We start from the raw sequence: 21,679 nt of genomic DNA on the forward strand, positions 1-21,679 counted from the left end.
ATTTTTTTTTTTTTTTTGTCTTGGTTTTTCCTTTTAGTAATCCAATAAAAGCGTGGTTGGATTGGCAAAAGCAAAAGGAAATCCGTTTCCCGCTTTTGATAACCAGCCAAAAAAAAGGATCTCCTTCTTGAAAAGCTGTGCGTCTCAATTTATCCCTTGCATGGACAGACTTTTCCATATATAATATGTACAAATATGGATCCCAAAATTTTAAACTTTTTGCTTTTAACAACAATCTTTTTATTTTTTTTTTCTCCAATTGAATTCTTTCAACTCAATTTCAGATAAAATATAAAACTGTGTATGCATAAAATGTAGGTTTAAAAAATTAAAAAAAAAAAAAAAAAAATTTAGTCAATTTGGTTATCTTGCACAGAAATAATTCGTTTATACGTCTGTGCGTGCCTAGCATGCAGTTCCTATTTTCATGTCCTACTTTATTTTCTGTACAACCTTCAAACCTACCTTAAAGCAGAGCAACAACAGACGCATCGCGTGCCCTATACCAGAGATGCCTTATCTCTGTCGAAACAAAGGACGATGATCATAAACTACATGGATAGACATTTGCTTAGCTTTTTTCCTTTCCAAGGGTTTTTCTTTTTTTTCTTTGTTTTCCTAAAGGAAAAACGTGACTGGACTTTCTTGCATCTGTATGTTTGCTGGTTTATTTTATTTTATTTTTTATTTTTTTTTTACAGCAAAGATAGTGGTTATCTTTTTCAAACTGAGTCATCTCTATTTTGTTAATAACGTCTATAACTGAAATTAGAGAAAAAAGGAAGAGGGGTTTAAGTGGGGCAGGATAGAAGTTTTTAGATTATCCGGTAACGTCTCGCGATGTTCCCCTGAGAGAGTAAAAATACTTTTTTTTCATCAAAAAATGTACAAGACCTCTTTCTAGCATCAAGACAGCCAGTTTTCATCAGGTTGTCTCCTATCTGGCATAGGTGTCAACACATCCGTAAAAGGGCATCTATTTGCTCTTTTCTTCTCTCAGTCACTCTCTTTTCCCAATGTAAGATGAGGATATCTTTTTTTTTTCTTTTTTTTCAAATTCAATTGAAAATCTCTTTAAAATCGAGTGAAACAATAAAAAAAGATCAGAGGGAAAAGCGAACGACGTGCATAGAAACAACGGTTTCTGATCGGGAGTGGAAACATGACAAAAAATACTTTATGTTAAAAAGGTGTCAAAAATCAGGGCACTGTCTGACTTTCTATGTCAAAACTATAAAAAAGGTGGAAAAACCTTGTCTTTAAAAGGGATCAGCAAGCCATACCTTCTTCTTTCAACATCATGACACATTTCTTATACTACTCGCTTTTGTCCTTTTATTACAACTTTTACGTTCAAAAACAAGTCGGACAGCGTAGTATGACTGAAAAGTTGTGTGCCCACTGGCCATCGCCAGATCAACTATTTTCGTGCTTCACCAGCAAAGACAGAAATCTGCTGTCTGCTCTGTATCAGTCTTTGCCTAATATCTACAACATGAATCATGACGCTTCTCTGTGTGATGATACAGAGGAAGTCACGGAAGCAGAAGAAGAAGAAGAAGAAGAGGATGAGGATGATGAATTGGATATGGAGACGCGCTGTAGTTGTGGTATCATTCTCTCCAATGACGATAGCTGGTCCTGTGATAACTGTAGAGTCAGTTGTTCTGGTTGTAATCGGTCCTTAGTAAAAGGCTTTGATGAGTACTGTACCCGTTGCTACTATAAATGCCAGAAGCATGGCTTGATACCCAAATCCGCTGCAACTGACGGAAAGTGCCCTGCTTGTTCCGTTTAAAGAATGTGCATGCAAAACTACGTTTGATCCTCCCCCTCCCCCTCCCCTTTTTTTTTTGTATATCCTCCCTTTAGTTGCGTCATTGAATCTCTCTATTATTTATAACTGTATACTCTATCACTAATCACTTTACCTATTCTATATCCTATAAATTGTATGTCGTCGTAAAACCACTTGTTGAAATATATATTTGTACACCCTTATTAAAAAAGATAGATGGTGGTTGAATACATCAGATAGTTAAAGTTGACACTTTCCATTCAAGTTGCGAATGATTAAACTACTTTTCTATGAAAACACGTGTTTTTAGGAGTGCTTTTTCGAAATATCGGACAAAGAAAAAAAATAAAAAAAATGCATGAACGTGTCTTTTGCTTCCCCTCTTTATTTCCTTTCCTTGCTTGTTCCATGATCCTTTTATGCTTCACGTAAAGTTCCTTACGCCCTTCAGAATTGTATTGCTGGTTCTAGTAAGACGCTTCTGTAAATTCAATGTCGATCCACGATTGATTCCTTTCTTGGTTCAATTCACCTTGCAATGCATCGTGGTAAGTTGTTCCTCAATCCAGATTTTGTCCATGGACACTCGTCCTCTGTTGTTGAACATTCCCTTCGCAAACAACCGAAACGTTAGGACGAATCAAAAATTCAACAAACCTGTACAGAACTTTCTTTGAAGCAACTATTTTACAAAATGCGTGTCAAGGCGGGTGAAGCTGATGAGTTGATCGTGGAAGAATTCCTCCATGATCTTAGTAGTGAGGTACGTGCCTTTGTCCTCCCATGAAGCTTGTCCATTGGCCGCGTTCACTGACCCCTCCCTACGGAAAATTCAATTTAAAGTTAAACACTCTTGACAACCCATATCAATTGGATCTCTTCTTAACGGGTAAATATGTCCATAGGAGAAAAGATCGTGCTTCAACTGTATTCATCCATGTCCTATTTCCCGTCCTCTAGAGCTTGGTAACTATATTGACAGCAATGATGATGTAAAGTAAAAAAATTGGATAAACATGTCATTACCATGATATCAAAACCAACGCCTGGGTTATCTTTCCCCCCCCCCACCATCCCTCTTTTGCTTTGGACTTTTTTTTTTAGAAACATAACTGTGAAGCGGATCATATCGTGCTCGACAGTGGCAGTGTATATGGTTTATTTCTCAGAAAGTGTCGACTTGAATATATACGCTCTTCCAGCGATTTGGGCAGGAACTATCTGAACGATATACAAACGGCCTATAACGAATATCTACTACACTACGAAGGAGACCGTTTGCTAGAACAAAGCCAGGCGGACGAGCAGAGATTCTATGATATTCCTTTTTCTGGAGGCTGGATATCAGATTATAACGTCAAAACATTCTTACTTTACCAAGCAGATCACTTGGACAAAACTGACGAGTGCGCCATTCCAGCCGATGAGCTCCATCGATTTCTAGTACGGCTGGAGAAAGAGTTGCCTTCTATGCCAGAAATCCATACAGTGTTCTCCTTGAACTATGCACGCTTCCGTGACTATGATCGAGCGATAGAACATCACAACAAATCCATCGTAAAAAGCGACCGAACAGAAGATGACCATGTGTAAGTTCACCCTAACACACAATGTTCCCCAACCCCCTTATCATCACCTCTCATCTCACACTAACCTTGACGAAACCTCCACGCATGGGCCCTTCTTCAGACTATTTTCAAAAGTCAAGACTTTTTCTTCAGATCCTCCCTATGATTTGATGGGTCGTGCCATCTTGGAGTACAAATTTGACCGTTTCAAGGATGCCAAAATGGTAAAACTCTATATACCAAATAGATATCACTCTTTTCTCACTCGTTCTCACTCACATACTACGCTCCTATTTTTTTTTTTTTTTTATTTCCCATCCACCCCCCCCAGTATCTAATGAACCTGTGTCAATCGCGACAAAACGACGATGTCTTTATGCAAGAAGTGATACAGTAAATACGCATCATCCCGTAGGACGCTCGATAATACATTGTTTCTAACGGTTTCTCTACATGTTCATAGCTGGGCTGAACTTTGTCTGAATACGAGCACAACTGAACAAAATCCGAATTGTACTGACAATTATCTACTTTATCTTAAAGCTTTGACCAAAGTTACAAAACTAAGGAGAACGGTAAGCGTGAACATGAAAGTATAAAGTTGGATAAATGGATCCATCGACCCAAGCATCCATTGCCTAACCCTCTCTCTCTCTCTCTCTCTCTCTCTCTCTTTATGTCAGAGATCTATGGATCATGTATTTAGACTTTGGTATGCAAGCATGATTCATTCTTTCATGTATGCGTTAGAATATACACAACGTTCGCAAGCTTTACTCGCGACTGCACTTTGGATGCAATATGGTAAGCCGTGGAGAAGCGTCCCCTAGATTGGAGGACCAAAGCACGCTCATTTTGAAATTCTGCTTTTTCTTTCCATGTGTGTATGTCGCATGCTCTCTAGGTAACGAGGTATTGTCAGAAACTTATCTGCAGTTGGCAGAGAAATCTCAAGAACTGGACGCACTGAATGATATTCGAGCCACGGTTTTGATGAGAGCCAGGAAGGTAATCCTTCAGATAAAAAAAAAAAAAGGAAGAAAACGAAATGTTGACTTTTTCCAAACCAAAAAAAAAAAAAAAAAAAAAAAAAAAAAAAAAAGTTGAGATATCAAAAAGGTATATCTGAATCGCGTGCTGTCATGGACAAGTTTGCTGAAAAATTTATAGAGACGAGTGGCCGATTATCCGAATACAAGCATACCAAAGTATGTACAAGCGAGCAAAAAGAATTGGAAAGGTAAAAAGAACTTTTTGTTTGTAACAGCGGGGATCGTCGCTCGTGCCTTTTTATCATGCCTTTACTCTACTTAGTGCCGTTTTTTGGTGTTACGACAAACCAAGTACAAACGACGCTCTTTCTACAGAGCACGGTTCTAAGGACACGGGTGATCAGAGTAGTGAGAGCTTCTTTGATCTTGTGAGACAGTATACAGTAGAGAACGAATTTGATAAAGCTCTCGAACAACTGAAACGTCTGGAGTACATAACAAATCGAGGTGATTATGTTACTCATTGCAAGCGTTTGGTTTACGCAGCCGCTATTTACTTGGTATATAGGCATACTCTGTTTCCCTTATCCCCCTCTTTTTTTACTGTCACCGTAAACAAAATGTCAGTTAACCGCCTTCTTTTTTATCTTTTTTCTAGAGACTACATCAATTTGAACGCGCTAAACATGCCCTCATCGCCGCTTTGGAAAATGCAAAACAAAGCTCCTTTGTTCTTGTTTATTATTGGGCCACCATCAAGCTTGCTGGTATATTCACTCGATCTCAAAAGAAACGCAATCTTCGACAAGCCAAAAATTCGCTGGAGCGCATTTTTTCCAAAGTAGTATTGACCCAAGACAGAACTTTGATAGCAGAAGTGAATCTAGCGTATGCAAAAGTATTGTTTGCATTAACCATGGCAAAGGAGAGACCCTTGAAAAAGTCTCGATTAAGTAAAATACTGCAATATGTAATGGAAGCCGAAGAAGGTAGGCTTAAAAAGCCACATAACAGGAGAGGAGGGCGCCCATGCATGTCATCATCACTGACACGTTTTCTGTATTTTTTGGTTTTTTTTTTTTTTTTTTTTTTTTTTTTTACGTGTAAGCTTTCGACACGGCACATTTCTGGTCTAAAAGTCAAAAGGCTGCAGCGTTTTCAAAGAAAATTTTGGACGCCATGGAAAAGGTGAACGAGTCAACACAAACCAAGGAGCAACTGAAAGAGCTAAGAAAATCAATTCGAGCAAAGGAAGTGGCGGATGATGATGTTCATGAGGACTTTGTGCTTCTATTCACTGTGTTTGTTAGATAAAATACCAACACAAAGCGTTACAGCTTATACATTCAAACTTTACATAATTGACTTGGATGATCATCTCCATTTTTATGATACTATCGCCATCTTCCTTGCTATCATTCAATGATAAAGAATGTAACAAAAAGAAACACGATACACAAAGTATCTATTTACAAATGAAGAAAAAAAAAAAAAAAAAAAAGGAGTCTAATGATGAGAACAAAGGAATAAAAACCAAAAGAGAAACCAGTTTGTAAACCTTTATTCATCTTGAAGATTCTAGTGGACCAAGTCAAGTAATGAGACTGTAACAAAGATGTATCGATTGTCTTAATGTCGAATAAGGATTTGGATCTCTTTTCTATCTTTTGGAAAGTGTCATTTATTTAGAAAAAGTGCATGACTGAGACGTGATGAGCGGTGTATGGGAGAATACGTGTAAAGTAGTTTAGGTCATTTATTGTGTATATTTGGCCTAGGTAATGATGAAAGACATCACAGGGTATATTTATGAGACGAAAGAAGAGAAAAACTACTGTAGGAGCAGCTCCTCCAAACGCTGCCTTCTCTCCAGCAGCTTTTCGATCTCTTCTCGATAGGCAAGCACCATGCCATCAATCTCTTGGAGATTTTTTCTTATCATGCCGTTGAAGGCATGGTGCTGCTGCTGCTGCTGAAGAGAAGACAGCCGTTGTTGTTGGCGCGGAGAAGGAGGAGAAGAAGGAGGAGGAGGAGGAGGAGGAGGAGGAGAAACGGTGGAGACAGACGGGGAGGGTGAGGGTGATGGTGAAGGTGAAAAATCCTCGAAGAGGTCGACCTCACGGTCGGGCAAGACCAACGGCACCGGTTGGGAACGGGCGACTGAAAGTGGGCGTTGTGCATAGTGCACTGGCTGGCCATGGACGACCCATGGTGAGATTCTCACCCTCTCACCATCGATCGTGGCGCCGTGATAACGCACCGAAGCAAGTATATCATCTTGAAAGTGCACGAATGCACACCTAAATATTGGACTATTAGCAATCATCATTGAAAAAAAAAAAGCTGTTTTGACTTACTCTTGCTCCCGTCTTTTACAAAACGTGGAGCTCTTCGTTCCATTCTGCCTTGAACTTTAGCTCAAGGACAAAAGTTTCCACATCTCTTAAGATGCGCTTCTAACGCATACCTGACGAGCAGCGATTGTACAGGATTTGCAGAAGGATTTTGGTGTTGTCAATAGGTTTGATTGGAAAAAGAAAAGAAAGGTGGTTGCTTCAGTCCTGTCTCCCCTTTTTTATATTCAGGCCTTTGAATCAATAACCCCTTAGTTTTTTCCCTCCTGCAGCATTGTTGTTACTTTGCGGCGATTCTTTTAAAGTCCGTAACCTCCCCCATTTTCCCTCCTGCTATAATACGAACGTCACTGAACGGTGACGATACCCATCCCAATATCATCCATTAGGCGTCTGTAAACTGCCTTTGTTGGTAGGAGGTGGATTGTCAAACATCCTCACGTGGTTACATTTGTCAATCATACTCGTTAAAATAGAGAACTAAAAACTGGCCACCTACATTTGTCTTTTCAACTCTAGTCACTTTTTGAAAATAAGACCTCTATAATGACCATAGGGTCGTTGGGTGTCTCGTACCAAAAAAGAAAATCAAATTTCCCTGCAAAAGTGTATAAAAAGATCACAGAATGTCGTCATGATTTTGACTCGGATTATTTTCTCAGATTGGCTATAATGAATGCCTTTTCGATTTTTCCCTTTTTCTTTTATATATATATTTTACTTGATATCTTCTACCTAAATGCCTGACCGTTATTCAACAACAGCCAGTAGAGCGGCTGGATACATCTTGCCGTTTGTGGTGTACGGTTTAATAGGATATACGTGGTATGTTTACATATTTCGAATTTGTAGTATGTATGCTATATTTGGATGAAATGCGGCAAGGTTGATCATTATATAATGTTATGACCCTTCTTTTTCTCTCTCTCTCCAGCCTATCTGTTGTATACAGACTCTAAAGCTTCCACTACAGCAGAGGCTAGTAAGTCAAATAGACATAGTTAGGTAGAGATGAAGCAAACATATTGACGACGATCCCAGTATGTTTCATCATCATCAGTAGTATATTCTGGATTCTGACGCTGATATGTTATACACGAGTGTTACTCAGCTCTCCAGGAAAACCTTTGACGGTAAGGGGAAAGAACACATGAATAGCCATTACCACGAGACTAAACTGCTACCCTATCTTTAGAATTACGATAGACTTTCTATTACGGAGGAGAGCTATCAACAACCGCACCCTCAACACAATACATCTCTCTTACCGAAATATTATTACTCACTCAAAGGATTCGACCCTACAACGATGTCCATGTTTCGTCGTTCTGCTGATATCAGTTCTCCTACCAAAGACCAAATTATGCCTGTGGTGTCCACCTGTCGACAGGATGGCCAGCCAAGATATTGTCACATGTGTGAATGTTACAAACCCGAAAGAACACATCATTGCAGAGAATGTAACGCCTGTATTTTAAAGATGGACCATCATTGTCCTTGGATTGGTGGCTGCGTTGGATTCAAGAATTATAAATTCTTCTTCTTATTCGTCATGTACACAGCTGTTTATGCGTTATGGGGGCTTGGATCGTCCTTACCCATTGTTATTCAAGGTATACAGGATTTGGAAGCAGATCTTGATCCTCAATGGCTTGTTCTTGTCATTCTGTAAGTTCAATATGAAATGGGCGTTTATTGCAGTCGATGATGCTAACAGTTGCGTTGTTGCATTTGAATCATCGCAGAGCGTTCATTTTTGGACTAACACTTACAGCTTTCGCCATTGTTCATGGCTTTTATATAATCAATAATCAAACGACTATTGAACATGTCGCTGATAGACCAGTAGAAATTAGAGTAGACTTTGATTATACAGGGCAGAATTATGAAGTGATAAATGTACGTCCAGAGGACAACTTGTATAAACGATCCAAGTTAGAGAATTGGAACTCTGTCATGGGTTCAAATCCGTTATTGTGGTTTGGTAAGAACTATACTTCTTCAAAAATATGGCCTCTAAGCCTCTATCTCATTGTGTTTCTGGCTATATGCATAGTTCCTTTGAAGCGTGGAGCAGGAGATGGTGTGGTATTCCCTTACAACAATTTCATGTTTGATAGCATTGTTAGTAAAGCCATCAAACAAAGAAGATCCTTGGATGTTGCACATGCTGGCTCCTATAATAACATTGATAACCTATAGAATGAATGTTGTCATTATACATTAGGCATAGTCGTGCTTGCTTTCATTTTTTGAAGACTTTGTCTACATATACCCTTAGGTTACCACTGATGTGTTACTGTCATATATCCTTACTACCATACAATTCGAAATTGCAATAAATAAATGTGAGATCATTCAAATCTTCTTTCATCCGTCTCGAGAGCCTGAAATTAATGTATTCTTGGGGGGGAAGGCAGGTTGATGAAGAACATGAATAACATCAGCCTTATTCTTTGATAAAACGTAAGAGTATGTTCATGAGTTGTCACGGTCACAAGAGACAATATCGCAAAAAACAAAGGCAAAAAGACAAGGTTCTTATAGCTCTTCATTGTCTTTTCGATGTAGTGTTGTGTTATTATGCTGTAATATGTCTTCAGTTGCCTTGAAAAGAAAGAATAAGAACAAAGCAAAGAAGATTGAAAAATCATCATAAAGCAAATGAATAATTCTTCATCATAATTGTGCGAAAAATACATCGTGCTATACTTATGAGGTTCGGTTCTTCTCTTAATACTCTCTTGTACCCCCACCTTCGTTTCCAATATTGCTTAAACATTAAGAATTCGCTTCGTCGAAACATTTAAAAAGCTCGACGTACCGCTAGTATTCGTTATATTGCGCTATTGGTACAATTATTGCCGCAAATGAAACAAATGGACACTTTTACCGATAAACTAGGTGAATCCCTCCTCTGTGTACGCAAAAGCTAAAAAAGCAACAGTATCAGATGGTCGTAATTTGAGTGCTGATGAAAAGTAGCAATTTAATGATGCAAATACTGCTCTTGTGGATTCAATAACCATACTGCTCCAAACCTCAACTTCAGCATTCATTCGTATAACTGTCTGATGATTTTTCTACTGGCTACTTGATTTGACTCAGTAGAAATGTAAACTCGAATGTATCGTTCGCTTTAGACTATACTCTATCTGATGTATCTTCAATTGTCGCTTATCTCTGTACCTAATTGAATATTCTGCGTTAACCATTCAATTCTAACGAATTGGAGAAAAATCATGCCACTGAGAGCGAAACTTAAAAAAGAAACAGTAACAGAGAATTGCATTAAATTCGTTGTCCACATCATCCCATCTTAAGGCTATGCTTCTTTTCGTTTACTCTTCAAAACAAGTAACATCCGCCCTTTAAAAAAATAAATAAATAGAAAATAAAAGAGCCAAAGGATTCTATAATTTTCAAAAAAACAGCCTTTAAACCTGCAAAACAAAGCTAAAAAAATTCTAGTACTATGTCTATGCAAGGAACAAACGCGTACTTAGTCGCCAATTTATTGGAGAAGGTATGCTACTTTCCAATGTTCATACAACCATCTCGTGCTTACTGGATTCAACGCAACGACTGATTTGTTCATTTTACAAACGACATAGATGATTAACGAAGATAGAGATTTTCGTTACATGGCAGTGAACGATTTAATGAGCGAGCTACAGAAGGAGTCATTTCAAATGGAGCCTGTCGTCGAAATGAGAGTAGTGAAAGCAGTGATGCAACTCATGGACGATAAAAATGGAGAAGTTCAAAATTTGGCTGTCAAATGGTAAACCTATTTTTTGATAAACAGAGTTTTCAGCTTGTATAATAAAGTGACCGACAACAGTGGTCTCGAATGCTTATGGTGAATAACATTTATATTTTCATGTTATCAAAACATAGTCTTGGCCCCCTTGTCAAACAAATCAAAGAAGAAAACTTGATATACATTATTGACCGATTAAATGAATATATCGCACAACAAAAGAGAGACGAGCTGCGTGAAATTGCTAGTGTTGGTAAATATAGCCCCCCTTGGGACATTTTACAAATCTAAGAGAAGCGTCACTCATGATAATTTGCTTGTTAAAGGCTTGAAGACTGTTGTAATAGAAGTCGATATTGGCAAAAGCTACATATTATGTGCTCACATTATCCCTAATCTTTTGGAATCAATTCAAAAAGTAAGAATTTACCAATTTTTTACTGACAAGTACTTCCATTCCCCCAGGCTGACAATTCTCTGATAAACAACCACACAAATAGACTGACATTCCTTATGATACGCAAATGGATACCTTAGACATTTTATCTGAAATACTCGTGAGGTTTGGAGGTCAATTATCAACAAAACAGCAGATCGAGATCCAAAAAGTCCTACTACCATTACTCTCATACAACCGGGCTGCTGTACGTAAAAGAGCCACTACAGCCATCGGTTATTTGGCAATTCATGTCGACGATAATGTCTTTAAACAAATATATTCATTTTTATTGGACGGCTTGAGAAGTAACAGTGCTTCAAAAGATGTTACTCGAACATTGGTTCAGTGTGCCGGTGTCATCAGGTATTTTTTATGAACGAGCTTTTGGCGAAATGTAACCCACAATATAGAGTAGGCGGATATTAATCTGTTAAAATAGTCGTTATAATGCTGCTCGTATAGGCGAGCATATGTCAGAAATCATACCTATTATTATTGCATTCATACCCGAAGCCGACGAAGACGACGAATTGCGTGAATACTGTTTGCAAACCCTTGAACAGTTTATACTCAAATGTCCTACCGAAGTTGCTCCTCACATCCCAACGATCCAGTCCTTGGCGTTGGAATATATCAAATACGATCCCAATTTTGTTGAAGATGAAGATGGGGTATTTTGAAAAAATGCTGCGGAATTAATATATATCAACTAACATTATATGTCTTCTCTTTGGGGCATAGGATGAAGATATGGGCGTTGAGGTAGAAGATGACGATGATGAGTTTGAGGACGATGAAATAATGTAAGGGCGACCTCCAGAATACATCAGTCGTTCAGAGTTCAACCTATTAACTGTAATTTACTTATTAGCGACTACGAAGACGACGACGATGATATGTCCTGGAAAGTGCGTAGATCAGCTGCGAAAGTATTAGCTGCCATTATTGCTACTCGTCCTGATAGGCTACAAGACTTATATGAAAATATCGCTCCGGTGTTGATTAATCGTTTCAAAGAACGTGAAGAATCTGTTCGTGTCGACATTCTACAAACCTTCATCACTCTTTTGAGACAAACAGTTGTCTATTCTGGAGAGAATACTGATTACGCAAAACAAAGCAGTTTCGGTGTGTTTAGCGACGAGCTTAATAATCTTCCACCCTGTCCTGTTAGCAGCGGAGCTATGGATGTAACAGACGGCCCCAGACAGTTGTTGCAATCGCAGGTCGCTAAACTGTGTCGCGCTTTAGCAAAGCAGTCCGATGCAAAGTCCTTACAAACCCGCCAAGTTAGCTTTCATCTATTACGTGAACTGATAAATGTTTTGCATGGTGGTTTGACCGATCAGATTGAACTATTCTATCCTGCCATCGAATCATCTTTATCGACTGCCAATGCGGATCAGCAACAATCATCCACCAACTTGAAGATTGAAGTCCTTGCATTCCTTCGTTCATTTTTCCACGTCCATGCAACGTACGACATAAACAAAGCCATTCAGCATTTGTCACCTTCAGTCATCAATGCACTTTCTGATAAATTCTACAAAATTGTTTCCGAAGCCTTTTTGGTTTGTATGGAAATCATAAAGGCGATTCGCCCGATTCAGCGCGAAAAAGGCGGTGAATATCGTATTTCATCCATTGACAAGGAAAATATAGAATATATTAATGGAATTTACGATGCCACGATCAATATCTTGAATACAAGCGATGCTGATCAAGAAGTCAAGGAACGTTCCATCATGTGCCTGGGCACAATTCTGAGCCAATTAGGCGATAGTCTCGGAGCAAAGCAAAAGGAAGCTTGGAATGGCCTTCTGGATAGGATTAGAAATGAAGTAACACGTGTTATCAGTATTAAAACACTCGCGCAAATTTGTCAAAGCCCGGTTGCTGTGGGTGAGGACATGAAGCAATGTGTGCTTACAGCCGTAGACGAAATTACGTTACTGTTGAGGAAAAACAATCGACCTTTGCGTATTGCAAGTTTGGAATGTTTGTCTATCTTGATTCAGAAGTAAGTTTTTATTGAGATGTGAAGGGAAGAGCAATCAATCAATTTAAAATTATTTTTCGGCAATGGGTAGATTTGGAGATGATATACCAGCAAACAGTATTTCTGCGTTGCTGACAGAATTGAAACCTTTGGTGTCCGATGCTGATCTTCATTTATTCCCTCTCACGATGAAGGCGGTTGAATCTATCCTTACCACAGTGCCCACTTCTGTTAGTGAGGTCAATAAGTCCATTGTTCCTCACATCATACAGCTTATTGGTTCTCCTCTTCTCCAGGGTGCTGCACTTGACAGTTTACTACACATGTTGGCTTCATTAGCCAAGGCCAATCCAACTGATTATCACGATTTAGTGAAGGCCCTTGTGGATCCACTTTTGACATTCAAGGCCGCTTCTGGCATCTCCGCCGGTGGTGTCGCGGCTGTGTCTAATAAGCAAGCTTCATCCACCGTAGCCCAATGTGTAGCAGTTCTTGCCGCGATTACTAATAACGACAACTGCATGCATACAGTCAAAGAGTTCAAATCTTATCTTCAATCTCCTACTGCAAACGATTCTGTTAAGTACCTCAGCTTATTGATTATAGGAGAAATTGGTCGCAGAACGTAAGTTGATTGGGAAAATATCTCTTGATACTTTATTTTCTCACATCTTCTTTCCTCAACATGGGAACATATAGAGATTTGTCCAGCTTTGCTGATATTGACGACGAAATTACCGCTTTGTTCTCGTCACAGTCAGAAGAAGTCAAGTTTGCGGCTGCGTTCGCTTTGGGTAATATCTGTGTCGGTAATATCAGCAACTATCTACCTTCCATAGTAGAACAAATCAAACACGACCGCAAGAGACGTTACCTATTACTGCACGCCTTAAAAGAAGTCATTACCAGATATAAGCGTGAAAATAAGGATCAATCTCTCAGTGCTGTGGCTGATGAAATTTGGTCACTTCTGCTCGAAAGCAGTGAAAACAATCAAGAAGAAGGTACGCGTACCGTTGTAGCTGAATGTCTAGGTAAACTTGCTTTGACAGAGCCCAGCAAGTTCTTGCCTCAGTTAGAAGAAAGACTCTCATCTGAGTCTGCTCAAACACGGGCTATTGTCGCTACGGCTATCAAGTATGCGGTTGTTGACCCTTCCAATGACTATGATGAATATTTAAGACCTATTATGGTCAGATTTTTGACACTTATGCAAGATTCAGACTTGGTGAGTTAAGATCAACAGACACTACGCTGCCCCATCGGAATTTTCCTTGCTTCGTTACGAATCATTAACCTATCCATTTTTCCGTTATGGCATCTTATAGAATGTACGTAGACTTACTTTGCTTACTATCAATTCAGCTATACATCGTAAGCCTTATCTAGCAAGAGGCGTACTCGATCAACTTATTCCCCTTTTATATGCTGAAACCACTGTGAAGCAAGAACTAATCCATACAGTTGAAATGGGACCCTTCAAACATCAAGTGGATGATGGTCTTGAAATAAGAAAGGTAAGCTTTGCTAAACACTTTAGAATTTAGCAGAAACAAGTTTTTGAACATTTCGTCCCGATGATTATAGGCTGCTTTTGAATGTATGTACACACTTCTCACTACCTGCTTCGATAAGATCGATATTTTTGGCTTTTTGGAGCATGTGAAGGGTGGATTAAATGATCAACATGATATAAAAATGCTTGCCTATCTCATGCTTACTCGTTTAAGCAAACAAGCACCCGCTGCGGTTTCACAGAGTAAGTTCCCTCTTGTAGAATATTGGCGTACAGCTCCAACTTAGCATTTGCTATTTCCATGCAAATAGGTTTGGATGAATTTGTTACTCCCCTCAAATCAACGCTTGAATTCAAAATGAGAAGCAATGCCGTTAAACAGGAAGTAGAAAAGAATCAAGAGCTGATCCGCGGTGCACTTCGTTGTATTATGATATTAAACCAATTGTCAGATGAAAACGTTTCTCCACGCTTTGAACAGCTCGTAGAAGATATCAAGGAAGGACCTCTCAAGGAAGATTTCAAGGCAATATTCGCCGAAGTTGAAAGTCGAGAAAGTAGAGCCGAATATATGGAAATTTCTTGAGAAGTAACATTGTAAAGACATTAGGAAAGAGTAATTTATTTACGTGAATAAACAAGTAATCATGTCGTTGTATTTCAGTTATCCTATTATATTATACTCTGACATGGCAAACGCTGAATAAACAATAGAGGATATAATAAGTATCATCGCCATAGTAAAATTGACTTTTCCCCAGAAAGCTTCATAGGAATTGTTACTTCCAGCACAACAACAGGCACCAATTATCCATAAGGGTGGACAGAACCTAGTTTGTGAAATAATGATTGCTAAGCCTTTACTTCATTCCCTGACATATACATAATGATCATATCGTAATATCTTACCATCCAAACAGAAATAGTAATGCTGCGAGTGGAAACCTACGGTTTTCCTCTCTAAGCCTTAGTAGTGCTTGCTGATTGCTATAACCAACAGGATAGGGTATTTCAATGGCTTGATAGGTATGGTATTGCTGCTGTTGTGGATGATAGTTATGTCGCTGATACTGTACATGGGAAACCGGGCCAGACGGAGGTGCCTGCGGATACAACTGTTGTTGAGGACTTGCAACTCGAATATTGTTATTCATGTCGGAGGTGTGGGGAGGTGAATGAACATTGTAATGTGAATTGAAGTGTGGCGATGGGTATGCGATAGACGAGCTCTGCGCTGGATAATTTGGGTTAAAAGCAGGTGCTTCTTCGTAAGCTGGTGGCGGCGAATCGTCAACATCAGATGTATTGTGATGCTGTTGCTGTGTTGTTGGTGTTTGCTTATCCATTATGGTGTTCAAAAGAAAGATGAAAAAAAAAAAACTATGCAATTTGCATTAATTTCCCTCAACCAACTGATTGGCTGAGTGAAATTTGTGGTAGTTTAAGCTCATTTTTTTTTACAATAGATTTTCGAAATGTGTGTATGGTTTTTTAAAAGGTAAATTACGTTATAGCTACATAAACTCCAAACTCATGCTGCTCTATGTTTATTCCGGCTCTTCAAAGTAATCTCGATGAAATTCGTAGCAGATACTACGCCCATTCTGTCAATTGCTTCTACTGCTATTAAGTGAGTTTTAGTAATATCAGTAATATCAAGGCCGGTTATGCGATATTTCTGACAAAACGCTGTCCCAAGAAACTGACGTTTTTCATGATCTCCATCAACTACATGATATATTATGTAAAAATCGGTTTCTTTCCAAGCTGGCGTCGTGGTTTTTGATCGATCGGTCCAAGTTAAAGTTCCAAAAAATCGGTAAAATTGTGGCTTCTCCAATGTCTTTTCAAGGCAGTCCCTTCCTTTAGATTGTTGAAGGTGTAGGTCTTCCCAGAAGAAATTAGATAAGATTCTGGTGTTAACAGTGAGAGCATTTGTAATGATTGGAATAATGTTAATTTGGCCAATACTTGCAATTATGTGAGGTTTGTTATCGACAAAGTCGGCAGTATTGATATTCAAGCATACATCAATCTTTTTTTAATGTCAAGCTACAGTGTCTCGAAACAGTAGGAACACGGACAGTTTTTAACATCCAGTCACCTATTCTCTCCTCAAAAATATCGAATACCATACACGTACACTCGTCTGGTCTTGATGCTATCCGAACATTAGCTGTAAAACCTTCTTCATTCTCAAGCGTATCTGTATTCTGCCACTTCCTAAAGAACTCTTGAGCTTCTTCATAACTCCTGCTTTTCAGCATGAAATATCCATTCAAATTGACCCTCACATCGAACATATTCAAGATCTTGCATACATAACGTATAGTACATCCTTGATCCATATTCATTTCGAACTTGTAGATCGGCAAGTTCACTACAAGTTCTGTATCATTCGATTCCTGATGCACTAATCGTTGGCCTGTAAAAGCAAGTACCGTACCCCCGTTGAACGCGCCATACTCGCCCTTTAAACAGCATTCTATAGCTATATTGCTATCCTCCGGATATATATCGAGTTCTCGATAATTAAGGTTGGGTAATATAGATTGATGTGAGAGATGAGACCACGGCTGCTGTAAAAGTTCCTACATTGACATAAATCATTAGTATGGGATGTATGAATTAAAAATACAAAATAGACTTACTCTTCCTCGATAAAAAATTTTTTCACCAAAACCTCTATCAAAGTTCGTTGTAAACCAATTTTGTCCAGCTGTAACATGACTGGGAACAATATCTGCTATCCCTTTTGCATGACCATCTAACGAGTCCTCCTCCCTAAATACACGGAAAAGTGAATTTTGCTAAAGCATTTACCGCGTGGTTCATATAAAAATCAAATGCTCGAGCTACCCTTCGTCACAGTTTTCGATATCAAGCTCTGCAAATTCTGGTTTGGGTGATAGGATTGGAGGATATTCTTCGGCCATGCCTCCGTACCATAATAGCTTGTCCATCTTTTCAAAGGCTATCTTATTGAAATATTCGTAAGACCATGCAATTCCAAATAAAGCTGACGATGTCTTTGCAGCATTTGCCACTTTGATCGCTCTATAAGAATTGAACCCGCCGTCAGCGTATATACCTCTTCCCCAAACGTCGGTACCAAAATATGCACTGATGCCTGTTTTTCCATGTTGTTCTGCTAATTTATGTGTCTTTTCAGGATAATCCTTTTTCCACTGGTTATTGAAGAAAATTCCATCCGCATTCAAGAAAAAAAGCATATTGCTATCGGTCAACTGGTTCTGCCGGTCTATTTCACCAGTGGCTGTCAAACTATCATACCAAATAATGGTTGAGTTGGGAATCTCCGCGTGTATTTTCTTTGTCAAATAACATAAGAACCTTAGTTATTGGTTAGTAAAGCAATCTACTTTTATAATGATAAAAATAAAGTTGATGATCTCTTACTTCGATAGTTGCTGAGCCTTATACTGTTTGCTTGTAGGAAAGGGAAGGAACTCAGTCTCAATATTAATCAACCAACCTTCGAATCCATAGTGTTTGGCGACAGTGACTTTTGATGGCAATAAAACTGATTTGTTACAAAAATTTATGCGTGAATATAGGCTGAACAGGTCCGCCCATTTATACCTAGCTTATCTGCATAAAATGGATTTCATATCTCTAAAGGATCGGCATTATTATCGTCCTCCAAAGGGTTTCCGCTAAGCAGTGTTTCCATTTCATGCATCAGGTTCTTTCCTTCAATTATGAAGGTTCCTAAACAAGGCACGCCGTTTCTATGGCAGATGTTAGACCAGTTGACTGGTGGTATACAAACACGTTCATGAGCGAAACTAAACACAAAGGCAAACAATAACATGAAGCGTCTTTACGCTGTAGAGAAAGTATGGTAGTAGTCTAACTGTGAAACTCACTATACGAAGCAATCAACGAGATGCCAGTGCTGGAAATTATAGATTTCTTGATAGTTATTCCCCTGTATATATTTGTCCTCAGTATATCCTCCTGCCATATCATGTATTATCAACAACTTTGGACGTTGCGCTATCTGCCTGCGTGGTTGCAAAGCAATGTTTGGAATATTGTAAATGTCTTCAGGTGTTGCCTTCCATTCCCGCAGCTCACTTAAAGACTTCAGTGCAAAACATCGTGGAGACAATGAATCTCGTTGAAGTTTACGTGATGGCATGAATTAATAAAAAAAAAACCATCTTATGCAACATAGAAAAAGAAAATCTGTAGAACTCGGAGTATTTATACAGATAGCTTTCAAAAACCCAACCGAATGAGCACGAGATTGCAAACTAATCTGCGGTAGAGCTAAACATCCCTCCTTTGGAACCAAGGTTAAAACCAAAACCTGAAATTGAGATTGTGGCTGGCATTTGTAGCATTGTTGACCGAGCACAGGGAGGTTCTTCTGTTGTTGAAGTAATCGAAATCAGTAATATGCGGTAAACGGTGAGGAATAATCCCAAAGTAAAGCAGAGATATGGAAACGAATTGGCAGTTGAGCGTATAGGATGAGAGTACCGAATCTGGACAGGGAGATAGATGTCGATCAATATCAAGACATAAAATGATAGTGACGAGGACAGTAAGTTTGCTATTATCTGGAAGTTAACCCAAACGCGACCAGATACATCTATCACGTTCAGTTTTAGTATCGAGTAACCAAATTTTGAGAACGGCTGGGAAAGGACACATTGAGAATGCTTCTGGGATCAATCGGAGCTGATTGTTTTTATTGGCAGCAATGCAAAAGCCTAAATCTACAATTATTATAATGCGTGATGTGCTTGGCTCTAAATCATAGGACACTTAAACTTGCGGTTGACTGGTTTCTTTAAGCATAATAAAGGAGCTTTTATTTTTGATTTTGTCGAGTCAATAAATAGAACTTGGGGAATGTTGAATGATAATCGTGTAAATTAGATGGATTTTCCTTTAGAATGCATGATATGCATGTAATTCAGTGGCTAACATCCTACTAAATTTAGAGATCTTCCTCTATTAAATAGGCTAAACAACTTGCGAATTGTCATTTATGGTGAGGAAGGGTAGGATTGAAAGGATTATGCTTGTGATTGGAGAAGCTATATGTTTCTTTATTCAATGTGTAAAGCAGTTAGCTACCTATATCAATATTAGCAAAATAGTGTATGTAATTTGAAAGGGGCTGTAACATGGAAGATGCTATAATTGTAAATTGCACTGAAGTTTTTTAATGAATTTTCCCCGTGTATCTAGCGAAGAAAACGAACTTAACTAGTCGCCGGGCCCATGGAGGAGTAGCCGTTAGACTACTAAGGCTTAATTTTTCGTGCGTTTGATTTACTTTAGCCGCTTTATACTTACGGAAGGTTTAGTAGAAGTCAATTCACTACTACGCATGGATAATGCGTAGAAGAGCAGGTTGAGATTATTCAACAAGAAAACTAGGAAGGTAAAAAGAGAGAAGAATGGTGAAATCCTAATAGCATATATCAATGAGTATTAGAGCTCTCAGTAATTCAATTAACATTTCTATCAAGTTCGTAAAAGTTATCATTATGCATGCCATGGGCTCAAAGAGAGAATGTTGTTTTCGGCTTTCTGAATGTTATCATGCCTTCTGAGCTGGCCAAAATTGTGGGAATCAACGCCAAATGAAGATCTTCCAAAAGTTGCTGGAAAAGTCGTTGAAGGTCGATCTCGCTCAAACGCCCTTTGCAGACCACAGTATACATGGCAGGATCGAGCCGATTGCTAACATGTAATTATAGAGTTCGGAGAGTTCTCGAGGTACAGAGAAGATTTTTCTCAATTCTTGTAGTGAAGGTATTGGTCTGCTTGGCAGTCTCCATTCAATCAACTACGTTTAAACAAGGATTTTTATTACTGACATTTTTAAGCCCAATGGACACGAGATATTAAAGCTTATCTAAATTGCCCAGGGCAGCTCGATTTTTTGAGAATAGAGCGATGCATAGTGTCGGTCAGGGTGCCGTGGTGGGCGAAAAAGCATACTATCTAAGTGGTGGGGGAGGGGGAAGGGGCTAAACTAATCATTATAATTGGTAGGCTAAGACTTTGGGCGCGGTTCGGGATCTTGTTTATTTAAGCCTGGGCGGGCACCACAATTATTCATCACTTGTTTAAACAGCAACACCGACCGAGAACCACCTTGATAGCGGCATTAGAAAACCCTAGGAAGCAGAGAGAAAGGGATCGAAGCTGAAAAAATATCAGCGGCGTCCAACAATCGTTGGTTTGGAAAGCCAAGGTGCTAACTACCTCCACCGGGGGCTAGGCCCCACCCGTTAGCATACTGTTTTTTCGCTTGACTTTCGCACGAAATGGCTATTAAATTGAGATTATCTTACAATTAAAATTCAGACTAATTAAAAAAATTATTTTAGATGAAATGTAGTTTTTGGGATCATACCTTTTCTGTCACAATGCTCAATGCCAAATGTGCGACCTACCCTGTTTGAGTATGTACTAACGTCAAGCAGCAGTTAATAAAAGCTTCAGAAACGTACATTGAGAAATTTCACAAGACGAACTCACCTAAACGAGTAAGTATCTTTAAGCCGCCTGGTTCGAGGAACCGACAGCACCGTCTTCGCTACGGCAATTCTGTGGGAGTAAACTGTGAGGGTCTTGGCAATAGTCATCATATTCTTTGAAGCATTTATATCACGTTGCCAAAGTATTTGGCAGTGTTTACAAACTTTTGTACTGTAACAACGTGAACCAGCACCGATCTTTACGCTTTCCACATTTTTGAGTAAACAGTTGTTGCAGACCTAATATTTGATTGTGCATGTATAAGTAAGGAATGTAGAAAAACGGCTCATATAAATACGGCATATATTGCACAGCATAAGGGAAATGTTAATTACCTGCGACGTAAAATATTCATCAATGTCGACCACCGCAATAAGTTGTTGCTTCTGCCCTTTAATAAGATTTTAGTGTTTAAACAAGTTATGAATAATTGTGGTGCCCGCCCAGGCTTAAATAAGCAAGATCCCGAACCGCGCCCAAAGTCTTAGCCTACCAATTATAATGATTAGTTTAGCCCCTTCCCCCTCCCCCACCACTTAGATAGTATGCTTTTTCGCCCACCACGGCACCCTGACCGACACTATGCATCGCTCTATTCTCAAAAAATCGAGCTGCCCTGGGCAATTTAGATAAGCTTTAATATCTCGTGTCCATTGGGCTTAAAAATGTCAGTAATAAAAATCCTTGTTTAAAAGTATGCTAACAGGTCTCCTCCTTCCGAG

The 21,679-nt window shown here is 39.0% G+C and overlaps 9 protein-coding genes across 9 annotated transcripts; 5 read left to right on the forward strand and 4 right to left on the reverse strand.

Moving 5' to 3' along the window:
* The first annotated feature begins 1,120 nt into the window (after positions 1–1,120).
* On the forward strand, positions 1,121–1,867 carry BDF20DRAFT_870361 (uncharacterized protein). The gene has a single exon (XM_053081046.1). It carries the CDS (start codon positions 1,301–1,303, stop codon positions 1,796–1,798), a length of 498 nt encoding a protein of 165 aa, XP_052936516.1. The 5' UTR covers positions 1,121–1,300; the 3' UTR covers positions 1,799–1,867.
* Positions 1,868–2,077: 210 nt separating this feature from the next.
* BDF20DRAFT_518100 (uncharacterized protein) lies at positions 2,078–3,855 on the forward strand. The gene is made up of 5 exons (XM_053075651.1): positions 2,078–2,346; positions 2,433–2,556; positions 3,183–3,387; positions 3,488–3,590; positions 3,698–3,855. The coding sequence occupies exons 1-5, from the start codon at positions 2,218–2,220 to the stop codon at positions 3,761–3,763; spliced, it is 627 nt and encodes a 208-aa protein (XP_052936517.1). The 5' UTR covers positions 2,078–2,217; the 3' UTR covers positions 3,764–3,855.
* On the forward strand, positions 3,718–5,931 carry BDF20DRAFT_517641 (uncharacterized protein). Its single transcript, XM_053075647.1, has 8 exons — positions 3,718–3,759; positions 3,830–4,170; positions 4,271–4,374; positions 4,470–4,485; positions 4,537–4,606; positions 4,681–4,918; positions 5,017–5,311; positions 5,467–5,931. The coding sequence occupies exons 2-8, from the start codon at positions 4,056–4,058 to the stop codon at positions 5,670–5,672; spliced, it is 1,044 nt and encodes a 347-aa protein (XP_052936518.1). The 5' UTR covers positions 3,718–3,759; positions 3,830–4,055; the 3' UTR covers positions 5,673–5,931.
* A 1,872-nt stretch (positions 5,932–7,803) lies between these two features.
* BDF20DRAFT_517787 (DHHC palmitoyltransferase-domain-containing protein) lies at positions 7,804–9,010 on the forward strand. Its single transcript, XM_053075648.1, has 4 exons — positions 7,804–7,845; positions 7,908–8,380; positions 8,458–8,696; positions 8,769–9,010. The coding sequence occupies exons 2-4, from the start codon at positions 8,022–8,024 to the stop codon at positions 8,912–8,914; spliced, it is 744 nt and encodes a 247-aa protein (XP_052936519.1). The 5' UTR covers positions 7,804–7,845; positions 7,908–8,021; the 3' UTR covers positions 8,915–9,010.
* On the reverse strand, positions 8,828–9,513 carry BDF20DRAFT_517843 (uncharacterized protein). Its single transcript, XM_053075649.1, has 2 exons — positions 8,999–9,513; positions 8,828–8,908 (listed from the first exon to the last, which is right to left on the reverse strand). The coding sequence occupies exon 1, from the start codon at positions 9,412–9,414 to the stop codon at positions 9,106–9,108; it is 309 nt and encodes a 102-aa protein (XP_052936520.1). The 5' UTR covers positions 9,415–9,513; the 3' UTR covers positions 8,828–8,908; positions 8,999–9,105.
* An 843-nt stretch (positions 9,514–10,356) lies between these two features.
* On the forward strand, positions 10,357–15,015 carry BDF20DRAFT_906144 (armadillo-type protein; the record flags this gene model as incomplete). Its single annotated transcript, XM_053083240.1, has 12 exons — positions 10,357–10,496; positions 10,613–10,728; positions 10,802–10,893; positions 10,976–11,277; positions 11,354–11,585; positions 11,656–11,717; positions 11,786–12,934; positions 13,005–13,538; positions 13,613–14,141; positions 14,242–14,430; positions 14,501–14,672; positions 14,741–15,015. The coding sequence occupies 12 exons, from the start codon at positions 10,357–10,359 to the stop codon at positions 15,013–15,015; spliced, it is 3,792 nt and encodes a 1,263-aa protein (XP_052936521.1).
* A 78-nt stretch (positions 15,016–15,093) lies between these two features.
* On the reverse strand, positions 15,094–15,775 carry BDF20DRAFT_819905 (uncharacterized protein; the record flags this gene model as incomplete). Its single annotated transcript, XM_053077495.1, has 3 exons — positions 15,094–15,259; positions 15,339–15,544; positions 15,611–15,775. 3 exons carry the CDS (start codon positions 15,773–15,775, stop codon positions 15,094–15,096), a joined length of 537 nt encoding a protein of 178 aa, XP_052936522.1.
* A 185-nt stretch (positions 15,776–15,960) lies between these two features.
* Positions 15,961–17,937, reverse strand: BDF20DRAFT_835582 (glycosyl hydrolase family 85-domain-containing protein; the record flags this gene model as incomplete). The annotated part of the gene is made up of 5 exons (XM_053078853.1): positions 15,961–16,464; positions 16,562–17,020; positions 17,081–17,213; positions 17,289–17,761; positions 17,926–17,937. The coding sequence occupies 5 exons, from the start codon at positions 17,935–17,937 to the stop codon at positions 15,961–15,963; spliced, it is 1,581 nt and encodes a 526-aa protein (XP_052936523.1).
* A 120-nt stretch (positions 17,938–18,057) lies between these two features.
* BDF20DRAFT_913135 (glycosyl hydrolase family 85-domain-containing protein) lies at positions 18,058–18,594 on the reverse strand (the record flags this gene model as incomplete). The annotated part of the gene is made up of 2 exons (XM_053084032.1): positions 18,058–18,238; positions 18,320–18,594. The coding sequence occupies 2 exons, from the start codon at positions 18,592–18,594 to the stop codon at positions 18,058–18,060; spliced, it is 456 nt and encodes a 151-aa protein (XP_052936524.1).
* Between the last annotated feature and the right edge of the window lie 3,085 nt (positions 18,595–21,679).

Source organism: Mycotypha africana, assembly GCF_025528875.1.
Source record: "Mycotypha africana strain NRRL 2978 chromosome Unknown BDF20scaffold_5, whole genome shotgun sequence".
In the NCBI taxonomy this organism is placed as follows: Eukaryota; Fungi; Mucoromycota; class Mucoromycetes; order Mucorales; family Mycotyphaceae; genus Mycotypha; species Mycotypha africana.

What these genes read in the sequence shown, in the direction of transcription:
- BDF20DRAFT_517787 (XM_053075648.1), top strand. Translation starts at nt 8,022, where the DNA reads ATGTCCATGTTTCGTCGTTCTGCTGATATCAGTTCTCCTACCAAAGAC. An exon ending in TGGCTTGTTCTTGTCATTCT is followed by an intron (nt 8,381 to 8,457) that starts GTAAGTTCAATA and finishes GAATCATCGCAG; the next exon opens with AGCGTTCATTTTTGGACTAA. An exon ending in AAATCCGTTATTGTGGTTTG is followed by an intron (nt 8,697 to 8,768) that starts GTAAGAACTATA and finishes CTATATGCATAG; the next exon opens with TTCCTTTGAAGCGTGGAGCA.
- BDF20DRAFT_518100 (XM_053075651.1), top strand. Translation starts at nt 2,218, where the DNA reads ATGCTTCACGTAAAGTTCCTTACGCCCTTCAGAATTGTATTGCTGGTT. An exon ending in TCACCTTGCAATGCATCGTG is followed by an intron (nt 2,347 to 2,432) that starts GTAAGTTGTTCC and finishes CCGAAACGTTAG; the next exon opens with GACGAATCAAAAATTCAACA. An exon ending in ATTCCTCCATGATCTTAGTA is followed by an intron (nt 2,557 to 3,182) that starts GTGAGGTACGTG and finishes TTTACCAAGCAG; the next exon opens with ATCACTTGGACAAAACTGAC.
- BDF20DRAFT_517641 (XM_053075647.1), top strand. Translation starts at nt 4,056, where the DNA reads ATGGATCATGTATTTAGACTTTGGTATGCAAGCATGATTCATTCTTTC. An exon ending in TGCACTTTGGATGCAATATG is followed by an intron (nt 4,171 to 4,270) that starts GTAAGCCGTGGA and finishes CATGCTCTCTAG; the next exon opens with GTAACGAGGTATTGTCAGAA. An exon ending in ACGCAGCCGCTATTTACTTG is followed by an intron (nt 4,919 to 5,016) that starts GTATATAGGCAT and finishes TCTTTTTTCTAG; the next exon opens with AGACTACATCAATTTGAACG.
- BDF20DRAFT_870361 (XM_053081046.1), top strand. Translation starts at nt 1,301, where the DNA reads ATGACACATTTCTTATACTACTCGCTTTTGTCCTTTTATTACAACTTT.
- BDF20DRAFT_517843 (XM_053075649.1), bottom strand. Translation starts at nt 9,414, where the DNA reads ATGTATTTTTCGCACAATTATGATGAAGAATTATTCATTTGCTTTATG.